Here is a 12,903-nt window from a genome sequence, read left to right on the forward strand (position 1 = left end):
CAACTCATCGCCGACGAAGCGACATCACAGCGGGCGGTAAAGACACGCGACTACACGCCCACAGGCAGGCCTAGCACCTAACCGACACCTCACTCACACTGGAAATGCACTGTAGTTTGAGGTGCGGAGAAATTCTCTAATTTAGTCCGTTTTTCCATTCGCAATGGCTCATGAGCGTAGCGAATTCGTTACCTGAAGGTTAACTGTCGCAACGCTTCATTGCATAGAGGTCGCAAGCACATGTGTTTTAATGGGGCTGGCAATGGGGAATTGAAAAACTTCATTAAATCCAGGATTTCGTTACATAGAGGCTCGTTACGTCCAGGTTGAACTTTATCGGTACTCTTTTCTCCTAATGTTTCGTGCCACCGCCATGATCATTCGTCACTACGCATTACGTGATATTTCTTTACACCGCGACGGTTCCTGTGCGTCGCCATTTTTGTTGTTTCTGCGTTTTAGTCGGTCAACTCTAATAGGCTTAGCTTGGCCTCCCTGCTCTGCGGCGGCGCGCGACTGACGTCGTCCCGAATGCGAATAAAAGATAACGCGCGTAACTGCATTTCAGAAGCAGAAGTGTGTCAAAAGATGTCGTTTGGCTTCATCTTCGGTAGTGCTGTTAACAAACGACCCAGTCGAAGTTAACGGCCAGGCCGTAGATACGGCAATCTCGCAACACTGATAAACGCCAAAATGGCCGCCGTTGCCGACTTGCGTGCCTCTGTGGCGGTACTCCTTATCTACTGACACTACGCTCGGCTTCTCTGGCGGAAAATGCTGGGTCCTGCCTAGCGTGACACACGCGCTTGGCGTGTCGGGCCAGAACGACTCTATTTAGTGACACTAGTCCTGCATAGCCTTCACAGATAATCTTCAAACATAATCTTTACCAGGAACACATGGTGGGGGTCCCATTGTTCACAGGCGCCTTATCATCTATAATGCGGTTTGGATGCTTGTTTTGTTGTTTCCTTAAACGAATCCTGAGCTCTATGTTGTATGCCTGATTAGCCTGACGCATTCGCTCGACGCCTTAGGCCCTTGCGCCTTGGCGTTTTTGCCCACGTAGATCAAACCGTTGGGGGTAGAGGTATACAGCCTTGTTGTAAAAGAATCAAGATACGACTCCCCAATCGTCCCTTTCGCTTTAACTTGTTTCTTCCTTCCATAAATACAGTAAGTGTCCAATGGGTACATTCGCACATGGAGCGTCGAATTTAATCTATTTCATTTCCCTGCAAAACTGCGCATTTATATTATTTTTTAGTGCATATTCACCTTTGCTGTATTGCCTAGAATACGGGAAATATCAACAAGGGCACTTTTTTTCTTCACAGCTGCTCCCCTTAAAAGGACTTCGGTAGAGTTCAAGTCTTTTATGGTTTAAAAACTCCATTCTGAGCTCGCTCGTTTCCAAGGACAGCGGAATAAAACATAAGATGTTATAAGAAAACATCGTAAAGACCTGCTGGTAGAGTGCTTCCATGGATCTTGTCTGCAAACCCGGCGGCATACCGCAGAGACTTCACGCTGAAAGTGATGTCACCTAGAGCCTCCGAAATCGGTTTTCCATTGTTAAAGCTCTCCAGGCTCTGAAACAACACGGATATTGTCGTCAGAAGTGGTATCATTATTTCAAGATCAAATTGAGGACCCACCAGAAATCAGCTATTTTGTGTTGTACAAATAAGCTGGGCCCAAAATGAGGTGCGACTACGGTTCCTGACGTTACATCAAACTCAGTCAGTTCATGTGTACGAAAAAACGTTTAAATTTGACATTTAGCACCCAAATAAATATTGAGTTTGTAACACAGTTTATGGCTATTTTTTTAATGAACGGATTATTCCAGCAGCATAACCTAAGTTTGCCTACAATTTTGAAAGACTGTTTATCGCACTACGCTCCCATCCCCAAGTGTGCACTGAAACAAATGACAGTGTTAATAACTGCCACGCAAGTAAAACATGCTGAAGTAATTTCTGAAACTGAATTTGTGATCCTCCGAACATAGCGGCGTTGTCGGCGTGGGTAATCTGTACACAATCTAATGTGCAACCACCAGTGAAAAGCGCTTGTGTACGCTACAATGTCTCCTTAAGACCAGGATGACGAATTTTTATTAAACCTTTATGGAAGAGCTCTTGCTGGTGCAGTATCGAGAAAACCAAATTTGGTTTACGGCCTTTACGGCGGTTAATCAGGTGCAGCTTGCTACCAAACGGGGAAATTGGGAACGTGTGTCTAACGGCACCGAGTGCAAATATTGTGGGTCCTCTTCCAGTAAATGCTGTAATCTTCCAATAAATGCTGTAAATAGCCACCCTTTTTTATACCATTTTATAAAAGAATTTTAAGCTTCGATCAATGTATATGGCAATTAATCGAGGAACCCTGTCACCGCGATTATTGTTTCCTACTTTCTCCTTTCAGTATTTAATCTTGCGCCATTCAGTATTCAATCGTTCGACTGGTGTATTCACTGGACGAGCAACAGATTGTCGAGTTGCGTTGAAGTACAATGTCTCACAATTCATCTTTCTTGCGAGTTTAATAAGTAGTTCCTCAGTCAGTTTAACGTTCGTAGCGACTGTTTTGGCGGTGTCTGCCGTGTCTGATACTTAATTTACCCCTGCTGCATGTGGGAACTGGAAGCTCACCGCGAGGTAGTCTCCGTCGCGTTCAATCAGGTCCGCCAACTTGTTGAGAAGCAGGCCGCGCTTGGAAGCATCCATGGTGCGCCATTCCGATCCACGTTGGAAGGCCGCTCGGGCTGCCTTCACCGCCGCATCAATGTCCTCCTGCACGACCGAGAAAGTAAAGCCAGAGGAGAATTTTCAATCTTTACGAGGGAAGGCACCAACCCACAAGTCATTAAACCAGATGAACAAATTATGTCCGTACGCCGGTAAAGAAGTGCTATTGAGCATAAAGCCTGTTGGGTGCCGTTTAATATCTTATATGGTATATTGATTCGTTCGGTTCGTACTACTACTACTTTATGTTAGCGAGTGAGGCGCCAGACCACCGACTTTTCTTTCGGGTGTTCAGCAGGTATTTGGAAACCAGCGAACGGAGGAAGTCACTTTTTATGGCAGCAACGAGCGCCGTTGCTGCTAAAGGGCGCTGTTAAGACGTGGGATTATATTAGAAAGTTTCAGTTTCACGTTTGTACAGAGTTCCCGTACGCAAACGTGAAACGTATACGTAGCCCACGCGCATGTAGTTTGACATCTTTTTAAGCTACACGTACGCGACGTACTCCGCGCGTAGGGCCTTGGATGCACGCGCTTCCACCGATAGCCTCGTGTAGAGTTCCTGTATATAGCTCCCGCATATAGCTCCCTGCGGGAGCTATATACAGGAACTCTAGCCTCGTGTTACTCCTTGTGCCATCTACTAGCAGACACAGATACTGCTCGTGATCTCCCGAGCCCGTCGCTATGACGATGTCAAACGCTACATCGTCAGGCTAACAGCTGAAAATCGCTCTTCTACCTGAAAAACAAAAGCTGTTTGAAGATTTGAACTTTAAGTGAGGGTAAGAATGAACAAACTGAAGTCGAAATCAACAGCTTAGAACAGCATAACGCACTGAGGGATTAGCGACGAAGCTTTCCCGCTGCGAAGCCGGAAGGAAGGGCGCAGCCATATTGGTCAACTACGTACGTAGGCATCGTGACCACCGCAGAGTAAAAATTCGAATCTCACGTAGGCCCCCTGCGTTCTGAACATGCGCAATGCTCACCCGTGAAACTTCTACGAACGTGGAGCTTCTACGTAAGTGAAACTGTATTACGTGGACGATTCACACGTGACGCCGCAGCGAACACCTTCCCTCAAACTGCGCAGGAGGTCTGCCCTTTCGGTTCTCGAAGTACCGGAAATTAGTATATATTTTTACTGTAGAGAAAGTTTGTATATGTTTGACGTATAGGGTAATTTTCACAAACTAGTTTAGGGTCGTACCTTCTGTCCCTCCTGCACGTCCACGATCTTGTGCTCAGTTGCAGGGTTGTAGGTGGCAAACGTCTTTCCAGACTTCGAGTTGACAAACTCATTGTTGATGAACAGCTGTAAGGTAAGCGAAAGAGATCACAGTGACAGAAATATTTCTCTGATGTTTAATCCCACGCGTGCAGAAAACAACCTGAAAAAAAAATGAAGAAGAAAGGATGCAGTACGATGAGCTCACATGGTAAGTATGCCCCGCATTTATTCTATTAATTTATTTACTTCATTTTCTTTATTTGTGTGTTTTTTTAGTTACCGTATTTACCCGATTCTAACGCGCACCTTTTTTCCGGAAAAATAGGCTGAAAAATCGCATGCGCGTTAGAATCGGATACGAAACCGAAACTGCCCAAACAGCGGAAATTTCATCCCACCCATCGCCATCACCATCTCAAGATGGCGCCAAAGCCTTTAGCAACAATTTTTCGAACGCAGGAAGCATAGGCGCCTAGGCTTTTCAATCGGCGTTCACACAAATCGTCAAATCGTTCTACTTGCGCGCTTGATAACAGCAGTGGCAGCAGCGGCTCTCACGCGTTCAAAACGAGCGGTCAGCTGAAGCGTGCGCCTCAGGAGAAGCTCGCGGGATGGGCGTGCGAGGCGTGGGCCAAGATCGTTCAGAAGTTCGTTCGTTCAGAAGTGTGGCATCGCGAACGCTCTTGACGGCACCAAGGACGAGATGTTGTGGTCAGCGGAAAGCGACGATGAGTGAGATGAGTGAGATTACTTGGGGAAATAAATCTCCCATTTCTCTCGCATTCGTTTGACTGGATCACAAAGTTCCGTCGCGTTACAATCGGAGGTGAAAGTTTTTCGTTTTTTTTTTTTTGCCAGGAAAATCGGGTGCGCGTTAGAATCGGGTAAGTACGGTACTCGGAGTATGCGTTAGAGCTGGCGACGTTGCTGTAGCTAGTGAACAAAGCAAATATACACGATAAACTTTTTCACACCCGTTTTCCCCAAAAACGGTGTTTGAACAAGGGTGTTGGGATGCCATTACACACCTGTTTTTAAATCTCAAAACCCTTTTCCTAGCTCTACACCTTTTGTGTGGAAAAAAGAAAGTTGACCAACTTCAACAGCCTTGGATTTCCGTAGGGTGTTGAAAGGTTGTGGAAAAGGTGTTCAGCTGTTGATTGATTAAGGCCATGCATGCATGTATAATTGCACTGCGAAGTACAAGACATCCCCTTATACCCTCCTCTTCACCTCGTAAAAACTGTCCAAAAACGAAAAAAAATGTTCGTCTCAATGATCGCCCATTTCTATATACGGTGCGCCTCATGGCCCAAGTTCAGCTTTGGCTCGTGAAACATCAGTTCGAACTTTTAAAATCAAAACGATTACATTTGTGGGGCTAAAAGGGTGTTGACCGACTGTAGCACGCTTAGCTTTCTGTAGGGTGTTGAAAGGGTGTCAAACAGGCGTTCAGTTTCATAAAAAACAGCCGAACTGGGGTTAGACCTAGCTTCTTTCGGTGTTGCTAGGTTTTGCTAGGCTTTGCTAAGTTATGTTAGGTTTCGCGATGTTCTTGCTACGCTAGGCTAAGTGCTGACTGGTGAGGCCAAGTTTAGCCGCATTTTACAAGGCTCCTCCAGTGTGTCCCCGACACTGACAGCGGATCCAAGGGGGAAACGAGCTAGGTCGACCCCCAGCTCTGCTGTTTGTCTAGTTCTGCACCACTAGTGCCAGCTGCGCCAATTTTGTCGCGTTTTAGAATTCCAAAAAGACTAGTACCTTTTAAAGGGTATAGCAAGAGGTGCGGATACGCATGCGCCCCTGGTGCTCACACCCGAACAGGCTCGAAAGCCGGCTTCGCTGTTGTAATAACGTATATGCGGTGATGCACCCTTTACAGGTGGCGCAGTTCGTCTTCTTGGTATTTTTTTGCTAACGCCACCGAAAGTAGCTCCAGCTTAAACAACTTCACTGCTAAAAAATTATGCCAATTCATACTGTTTTAAACATGGGGAGTCAGAAAATTCCCCCCCCCCCCCGCTTGTTGAAAATGTGTAAACGGGTATAAAATACCCCCAAAGTTGGAGGCCTCTTTCCCCTTTTTCTCAGTTGGCGGTCTTTTCTTACACCCTTTTTCTTTGCAGCCTTTTACCGAGTTTCCAGAAACCTGATTCGTAGCTTTACACCCTTTTTGGGAAAAAGGGTGTTGAAATAATGAACACACCTTTTGGAGGGTATTGAAATGATGTGGAATAGGTGTTTAGTATTTAATAAAATTCTATAATTTATTGAACATAATAACTACCTCACGATTAAAACATTTTTGCAAATCCACATGCCGACGTCTACATGCTCACATTAAAATGCATAATTCCGAAATTAGCGCTAAAATATCTGTTTTGAGACACGCCCACCGACTCAACCGGACGACTTTCCTCTGCTGGCTATAAAAGCAATAACAGCAGATGTATTTTTAAGTATGTATGCACTCGCTGTCCCCATGCATCCCGTTGGTTTCTCGCTCAATTCATTTGTAATCGAAGTGTGACTTGTGCCTGTTCAATGTGTCTGTATGTCATGCTGCGCCCTTGGCCAATCCACATTGTCACGCGTAGCTGCGCGGCCCACACCCTTATTTTAGGTTGTCAAGCAACATTACAGCCTTTTTAGAGTGTTCACCCTTTTTCCGTCCTTACACCCTGCTAAAGCCAAAACACCTTCTGAAGGTGTGTGCCGTGGGAAAAGATTTTTACACCCTTTTCAGCGAAAAAGGGTGTAAGAACGTTTAGTGCGATAGTGGAAACAATGAATGTAGCCCACACGTGTTGATGATAAAAACGTTTTGGAACGTCATTCTATCCATAGTCATTAAAAACATCGTCATCATCACGAAACATCGCCACGAAAAATAACTGATCAAATAATCATCAGATACCAAATAGGATGCGTGCACTGAAAAGCATCGTAACCAGCAGTACTACACAGAAGCAAGACAAGGCATATGTGTAAGTTTGTATGTCCGTGCGCAATTATATACAGTCGGTAAAACGCTTGTCTATAACGCGCGAGCGGCGTGCTCCGGACTGCGCGAGAGACATCTAGTGATAAAGCCCGGCTTGAGACCAGTAGAATGTGAGCATGCGCGATCCGCACCAGCGCGATGGCTGTTTCCTTCGTCGCTGAGCCCGTCGCATTGGCTTCCGTATACCTTTTTTCACCGTGGGAAGCGCTACCTGCGCTGCCGGGCCGGGAAAGGAAAGGTGGAGATTAGTGATTGGTAGTACAGCGTTGGCTGCGTTTAACTACGTGCAACGCCTAAATTTCAGAGTGCCCTACGCAATTTAGACGGGTGTCTTTTTCTGTAGGCGAGAAAACTAACCACAATCGTTGAAAACGCACAGCTGCCGGTGTTCTAGAGTGACTAGACATCGGCCCATGTTGTCTTGCACTGCGCATGATGCCGACGCGTAGAACGAACAGAAAATTTATATGGGTACGCATTTCTATCATTTCTAAGTAAAGAATTAGGCAGCAAAAACTACGAAATAAGTTCTTTTATCAAACTTGCAAATCGCCTACTTTATGGGCAGTGGAGAGCGAACTGAAATATATGTGCAGTGGACAAATTACAAAATAAACAAGGTGAATAAAGGTTCGCTATTCATACAGCTGGCAGTTATTCGTCGGTAGAGCGGTACCGTGAGGCTGTGCTTCGTACGCGCTTCATTCGGGGACGCCGTTCGCAAGCCGCTAGTCTCATCGTCTATACACGATGAAGCACAAAATAAACAAAGAAAACATTCCGCGCAAGTGTTGATCAGGACGCGAGGAGCACTTGCGCCAAAGCCCTCGCAATCGTCACGTTAGGCCCCAAATGTGCCATCGGGAAGAAAGGAATGCTACAAAGGCGTCGCTATGCGGTGCTTGAGTAACCATTGCAGCACCGCTGCAGGAAGCGAGAAAATCGGCGTGCCTGCGAGTAAAACAGGACAAGCATGCGCGCCGCGCCGGTCTCGACAACAGGCGCCGGGCCTCCAGAGCGCGCATCGGTGGCTTTTGCCACGCGCTCGCGTGGTCTGCAAAATTAAGTCCCCGACTGTACGTGCGGTTGTCTGCGCTCCATGGAACCACCGCGCGGCGGCGACGGCATCCGCAGTGAAAGCGTGTAATCGTTGGTTCGTTCAAAGAGGAGCCTTTGGGAGAGGGGGATAGCGGGGAAGGGTAAGTACGCGTACCATCAAAGAATGAGGCAGTGGCTAAATTAAACTTCACTGTCCCCCAAAACATCACTGGCTCATAACGTTCGCCTTTTTTCCATTTCACCTCTTTTTTACGAATAGTGGCGGCAGCGTTCCATAAGCTTCTGTCCTCGACTCGATGCAGTGAACTGCAAGCGATATTCCGCAAATGCACAAATATAAACCGTACAGTACCAACCTGTTCATTCATTCCGACGTTTTCAAAGTGATCGCGTGGTCCGAACATTTAAAGAAATCGTTGTCGATTACTTTGTGCGAATATACTCGAATGAGCTCATTGTTTTTCTACCAGAACCATTTGTCAATGTGTTCAAGTTTATACGTACTAATTCGCGTTCTCATTTTCACTGATGGTTGGCGTGTAATAAAAGCTGAATGGCGGCATCAATAGCAGAAGCAGGTACTTTGAAGAGCGTATGCAAGTGAGATTTTTTTTCGAAAGGAGTCAGACCCACTGGAACAGAACTGCAGAAACAAGTAAACATGGATCACCGTGCGTAATTGCAATGCTGTCAGAGCTATTATGATACGTTTTACATGTCAGCTCAGGCAATTTAGCTTTTATGTCGTTGCATTTAGGCCCGTTAACAAAATTTTCGCCTGTTTCTGAAATTCTGCATCATTTCAAAAAATAAATCTGATGCCCATGCTTAGGAATCCAGTCACCGTTTATACCGCATTAAAAATATAAGTTTTTTCGCTATTCTCGCCGTCACTGCTGTTATGAAATTGCGTCGATGTGAATAACTTCAGACTCGTTACATTGGAATTCTAGTTGACTCCGTGTTCTGCAAGTGTAACGAAATGCAGCTATTGCAAAACGCCGGACGCCTAAGTAAGAAAATACGCCAAGTGAGCGAAGATTCTCTACTGCATGACAATGTTTTCAAGCACTTTACAGGCGGAAAAAATTATAAAAAAGGAACCGGTTGTGGTTGCAGGCGGACGTGCTTGGCACACTAAGCCATGCAGGAATTCCTTGAGTAAAAATACCGGCTCTCAGTGCTCGCTTGGAATCTGGCACGTGGCATGTTTTTTAACACCCCGCTGTCGTCCCTGCTACGTTGTAAACAAGATATGCGCAAGCCGCGAATATTTGAAGAGCTGCGTCGTATATTGTCCTATCCCGACCGGCTGAAATTTGCATAGCGTTCGCTCGTTTACGGTCTGCATACGACAAGGCGTGACATAGAGTCTCTCCGTCAATCTTCGCAAGCCACGTGTGGCTTAATCTACAAGACGGTGAGTTCATGTTCCTCGGACGACAGGGCGAGGGATAACACACTTTTAGCTAACCGTTTTCGACGGTCCGCTGCCGTATTGGCGGCACGCTCAGTACAACCGGAGCCAATGCCGTTCGCCGCCAAGCGCGCCACGCATACACAAAGGCGCTCCCGCTTGCTATCGGACTGGAGCGGGCCGTGAAGAACGGTCAGCTGAAACTCGCTATGGCCTTGTGATTTTGCAGTTTTGATTCGAACCCATAAAAGTATTTGCGACGCAAACATTCGTGTGTCACGGAAGGCTCAATATCACACTTTGCTTTCATAAAAAAATTCATTCGTAAAAAGCCATAGGACGTTCATACTTCCATGTCAGGCTGTTTACATTTCCCTCCAAAAATAAGTTCTCGTCAAGGCCTTCGTGCACTGTAGTGAAGCTGTCTTGCAGTATTTACAGTGCACATAGTGCAGCATTGAAGGGGCTTGGTACATACAACTTCATAAACTTCATAGAGGTTTCTTGCATCTTATGAAAGAATTTATTAGGAGTCGCCAGGACCTTTACATTTTTGTCTGAGGTCGCCTATATTGTGACCAGAAAATGATAATCCTACCAATTGATTTATGTACCATAGTGATCCGTGTATAGCGCTTTTGGGGACACATGGGCCGTTTATTAGGCACCTCCATACGAAGGTATTTAAAAAAAGCCCCAAGGACCTCATATTTATATACGACCGCCTACATTGTGCGTGTAAAAACGAATTCTCAGAAGTTCTATTGCGTACAGTTGCGAAACCGGTTTTTGAATAAACTCGGTGTGTAGCACTCCTTAAGGATTAATGGGGTGCTATGGTCGTATTGAAGAGGAGGTCATACGGCATTGATATTCACGATGCCGGTTATTTTACGACTATAAAAATAAGTTCCCAGCAATTAGTGAAGAATAGCAATGTTGACATTAAAAAACGTGGATACGCTGCTTAGGAATACATGGCGTCTCCAAAAGATATTTATTAGGAAGCTCTAACACCTTCATACTTTGATGTCGGGCCACGAAGTATATACTAAGCAGGGAAAGTGTATTCAAAGCAATAGATTCGTATGTAGTAGTGAGGCGCAGGTAGAAGAACATTTGTGAACAGCAGGTAGGCTGAAAAGGATGGTTCGAATTATCCTATAATTTTTTGTCGGTCAGTTTAGATAATCTTGATCAGCGGCATACTAAAATTTTCCTCTATTAGATGAACTATGTAATAGTTTTATCCTGGTCAGCTTGGTTATCGTGGTCAACACACACTGAAAAGTATTTGGGAGTGGCTAGTCTGCCGGCAGCCGGGAGAAATAAGTTTTCGAAATTCTCCATGCAGTCGAATCTCATTGGCTGGTGGAGTCCCGTGACAAACGCGTGACGTCGCGCGTAATTTTGGCGCACTCCACACGGGCAACAAGTTCTCATTGGCACGGTCGGCGGGACACATGGCTCATCAAATTGGGGCGAAGGTTGTTTGAGACAGTATTAGTGGTTTTAGCCATGGATGAAATTAGCTCTGAGTCGCTCCCTGAATCGGCAGCTACGCGATCGTCACCACTGCAAGAGACGAGCAATGCTGCCACGGAAATTTCTGCTAGCTGACCTGTCGGTGAGAAGTTCGCAACGTTCGCGCAGTTGGATGAAATAATGTCCACGTACAGCGTAGAAAACGGTGTGCAGCTTTGGAAACGCGAAGCTCGGACCATCGAGGCAGCAAGAAAACGAGTGGTTAGGTTAGGTTTTCTTGCGTTTTTCGAAAACGTATTTCTCCCGGCTGCCGGCAGAATACGAAAAGTTTAATTTTCCCGGCACTTATGACATCACTTCATCAGCCAATGAGATTCGACTGCAGGGAGAATTTCGAAAACGTACTTCTCCCAGCTGCCGGCAGAATAGCCACACCCAAAGTATTGTCCTCTGTGAAATGTTGCTAGCAGCGCGTCGAAATTTATTACTCACCTGTTAAATCATGAATCAAAGCCAACTTTATCAACTGTCCATCGGGGGGATTACATCCAGCTGACATTTTCCGGAACATTTCACAGTAAAATAAAAACCCAAAATATCACTCCCACTAAAATATAAAAACTCCCGCACACTTCTAAGCGTGAGTGATTGCAGAAAAAAATGCAATGCTCGTCAACTCGTAAAGAGGATAGACCAAACGCTGCTGGACGCAATCAGAGAAATACTCGAAACGCGTTGCTTGTAATGTGCGATTGAGCATAATATTTCCTCTTTAATTAGCTGGGTGTACTTTTCGTTGGCTAGGGCTTTATTCAAAGGGACAAACATGGGGCTGTCATGTTCCTGCCGCAGAAGTCCATGTATCGACAGCAGACGGCAATTCCACAATATTTGCGACTTTACTGTGGACTACGCAAATGCGAAAAGAAGATGAAACAAGGCGTAATGCCAGAGTGATCACAGCAGCCAATTCTCGCGTATTTTGTGGGTAGCAGAGCGCCGATAACACAAGCGTCACGGCTGCTCTCTGTGAACACACTCCCCCTGTAGACGGCCTTAAATTGACAGCGACAGGAAATACTGTAACGTTTACAACTTTACTGTGAACTAATCAATTGGGACAGGTAAAGGAAACTCGGCGATTTGGTACAGTCAACTAATCGAATAATTTCGGTGTGATTTTTTTTTGAAGAAACTAAATATATAGTAAGAGCTACAGCGCATTCAAAAGGAAATTGGCTGCGCCGCAAGATACAGTTTCGTCCACGCGACTTGTTCTGAACATTCTGTCGATGCAGGCAGTTTTTGTCAGAACCTAGCCTGCAACACTACGTTGCAAAAAATTTCCAGAGATTAAAGAATCCTCTTACCTGCGTAAACTTTACTTCGGGAGTCCGTGTAGGCGCCATTTCGACGTCGTGGTCTAACGATTGCTACTCGCTAAAAATTCAAACGCGCAACGAAAGCGGCGAGTATCCCGTCGTAAGGTGTGTTCCGCGACGGTTGCAGCTGCTACGACGAAGTCGGATACCCTGAAACACGGCCTTCGTCAGGCGGGCGGTGTCTGGCAGAAGGAAACAAGACACGACTGACGACCGTTGACAGCAAGCAATGGAGGAGGTCGTCCTCGCCACTCGCACACACGCGCTCACCGCTGTAGGCGCTTCGAGACCGGTGTGATAGACTTCCTTCTCCCGTCGTCAGTCCACAAAATAGCAAGAACAGAAAGCGACAACAGGAAAGTTAAATTTAGCGCACGGAGAGCGAGTGAGGCCGCTTTGGCGAGGAGGAAAATAGGGGGAAGGACACTATCGGGAGGCCAACAAAGATAAGCCTGTTCTGCGCTGCATGTCCCGTGCTTCACTTTGCTTTGTTATCGTTTTACTGCCATATTTCCGCCGTTCTTCTGCCGATGGCTCTGGCGTTGTTAGAGTGAGCTCACATACGT

At 46.0% G+C, this 12,903-nt stretch overlaps 1 protein-coding gene across 1 annotated transcript in view; it reads right to left on the minus strand.

The window, feature by feature from the left end:
• The window catches only part of LOC144142850 (aldehyde dehydrogenase 1A1-like), a 33,073-nt gene extending 20,378 nt beyond the window's left edge, over positions 1–12,695 (minus strand). Inside the window, exons 1-4 of the mRNA XM_077674645.1 lie at positions 12,326–12,695; positions 3,970–4,074; positions 2,661–2,801; positions 1,466–1,592 (exon numbers count right to left, since the gene is read on the minus strand). Of these exons, the coding sequence (XP_077530771.1) occupies positions 1,466–1,592; positions 2,661–2,801; positions 3,970–4,074; positions 12,326–12,364 (412 nt within the window). The 5' untranslated portion in view covers positions 12,365–12,695. The remainder of the gene's footprint in view (positions 1–1,465; positions 1,593–2,660; positions 2,802–3,969; positions 4,075–12,325) is intronic.
• Positions 12,696–12,903: the final 208 nt, after the last annotated feature.

The sequence above is a fragment of the Haemaphysalis longicornis genome, unplaced genomic scaffold (assembly GCF_048455015.1).
Source record: "Haemaphysalis longicornis isolate Haplotype H1 unplaced genomic scaffold, Haemaphysalis longicornis Haplotype H1 scaffold_6, whole genome shotgun sequence".
Taxonomy (NCBI): domain Eukaryota; kingdom Metazoa; phylum Arthropoda; class Arachnida; order Ixodida; family Ixodidae; genus Haemaphysalis; species Haemaphysalis longicornis.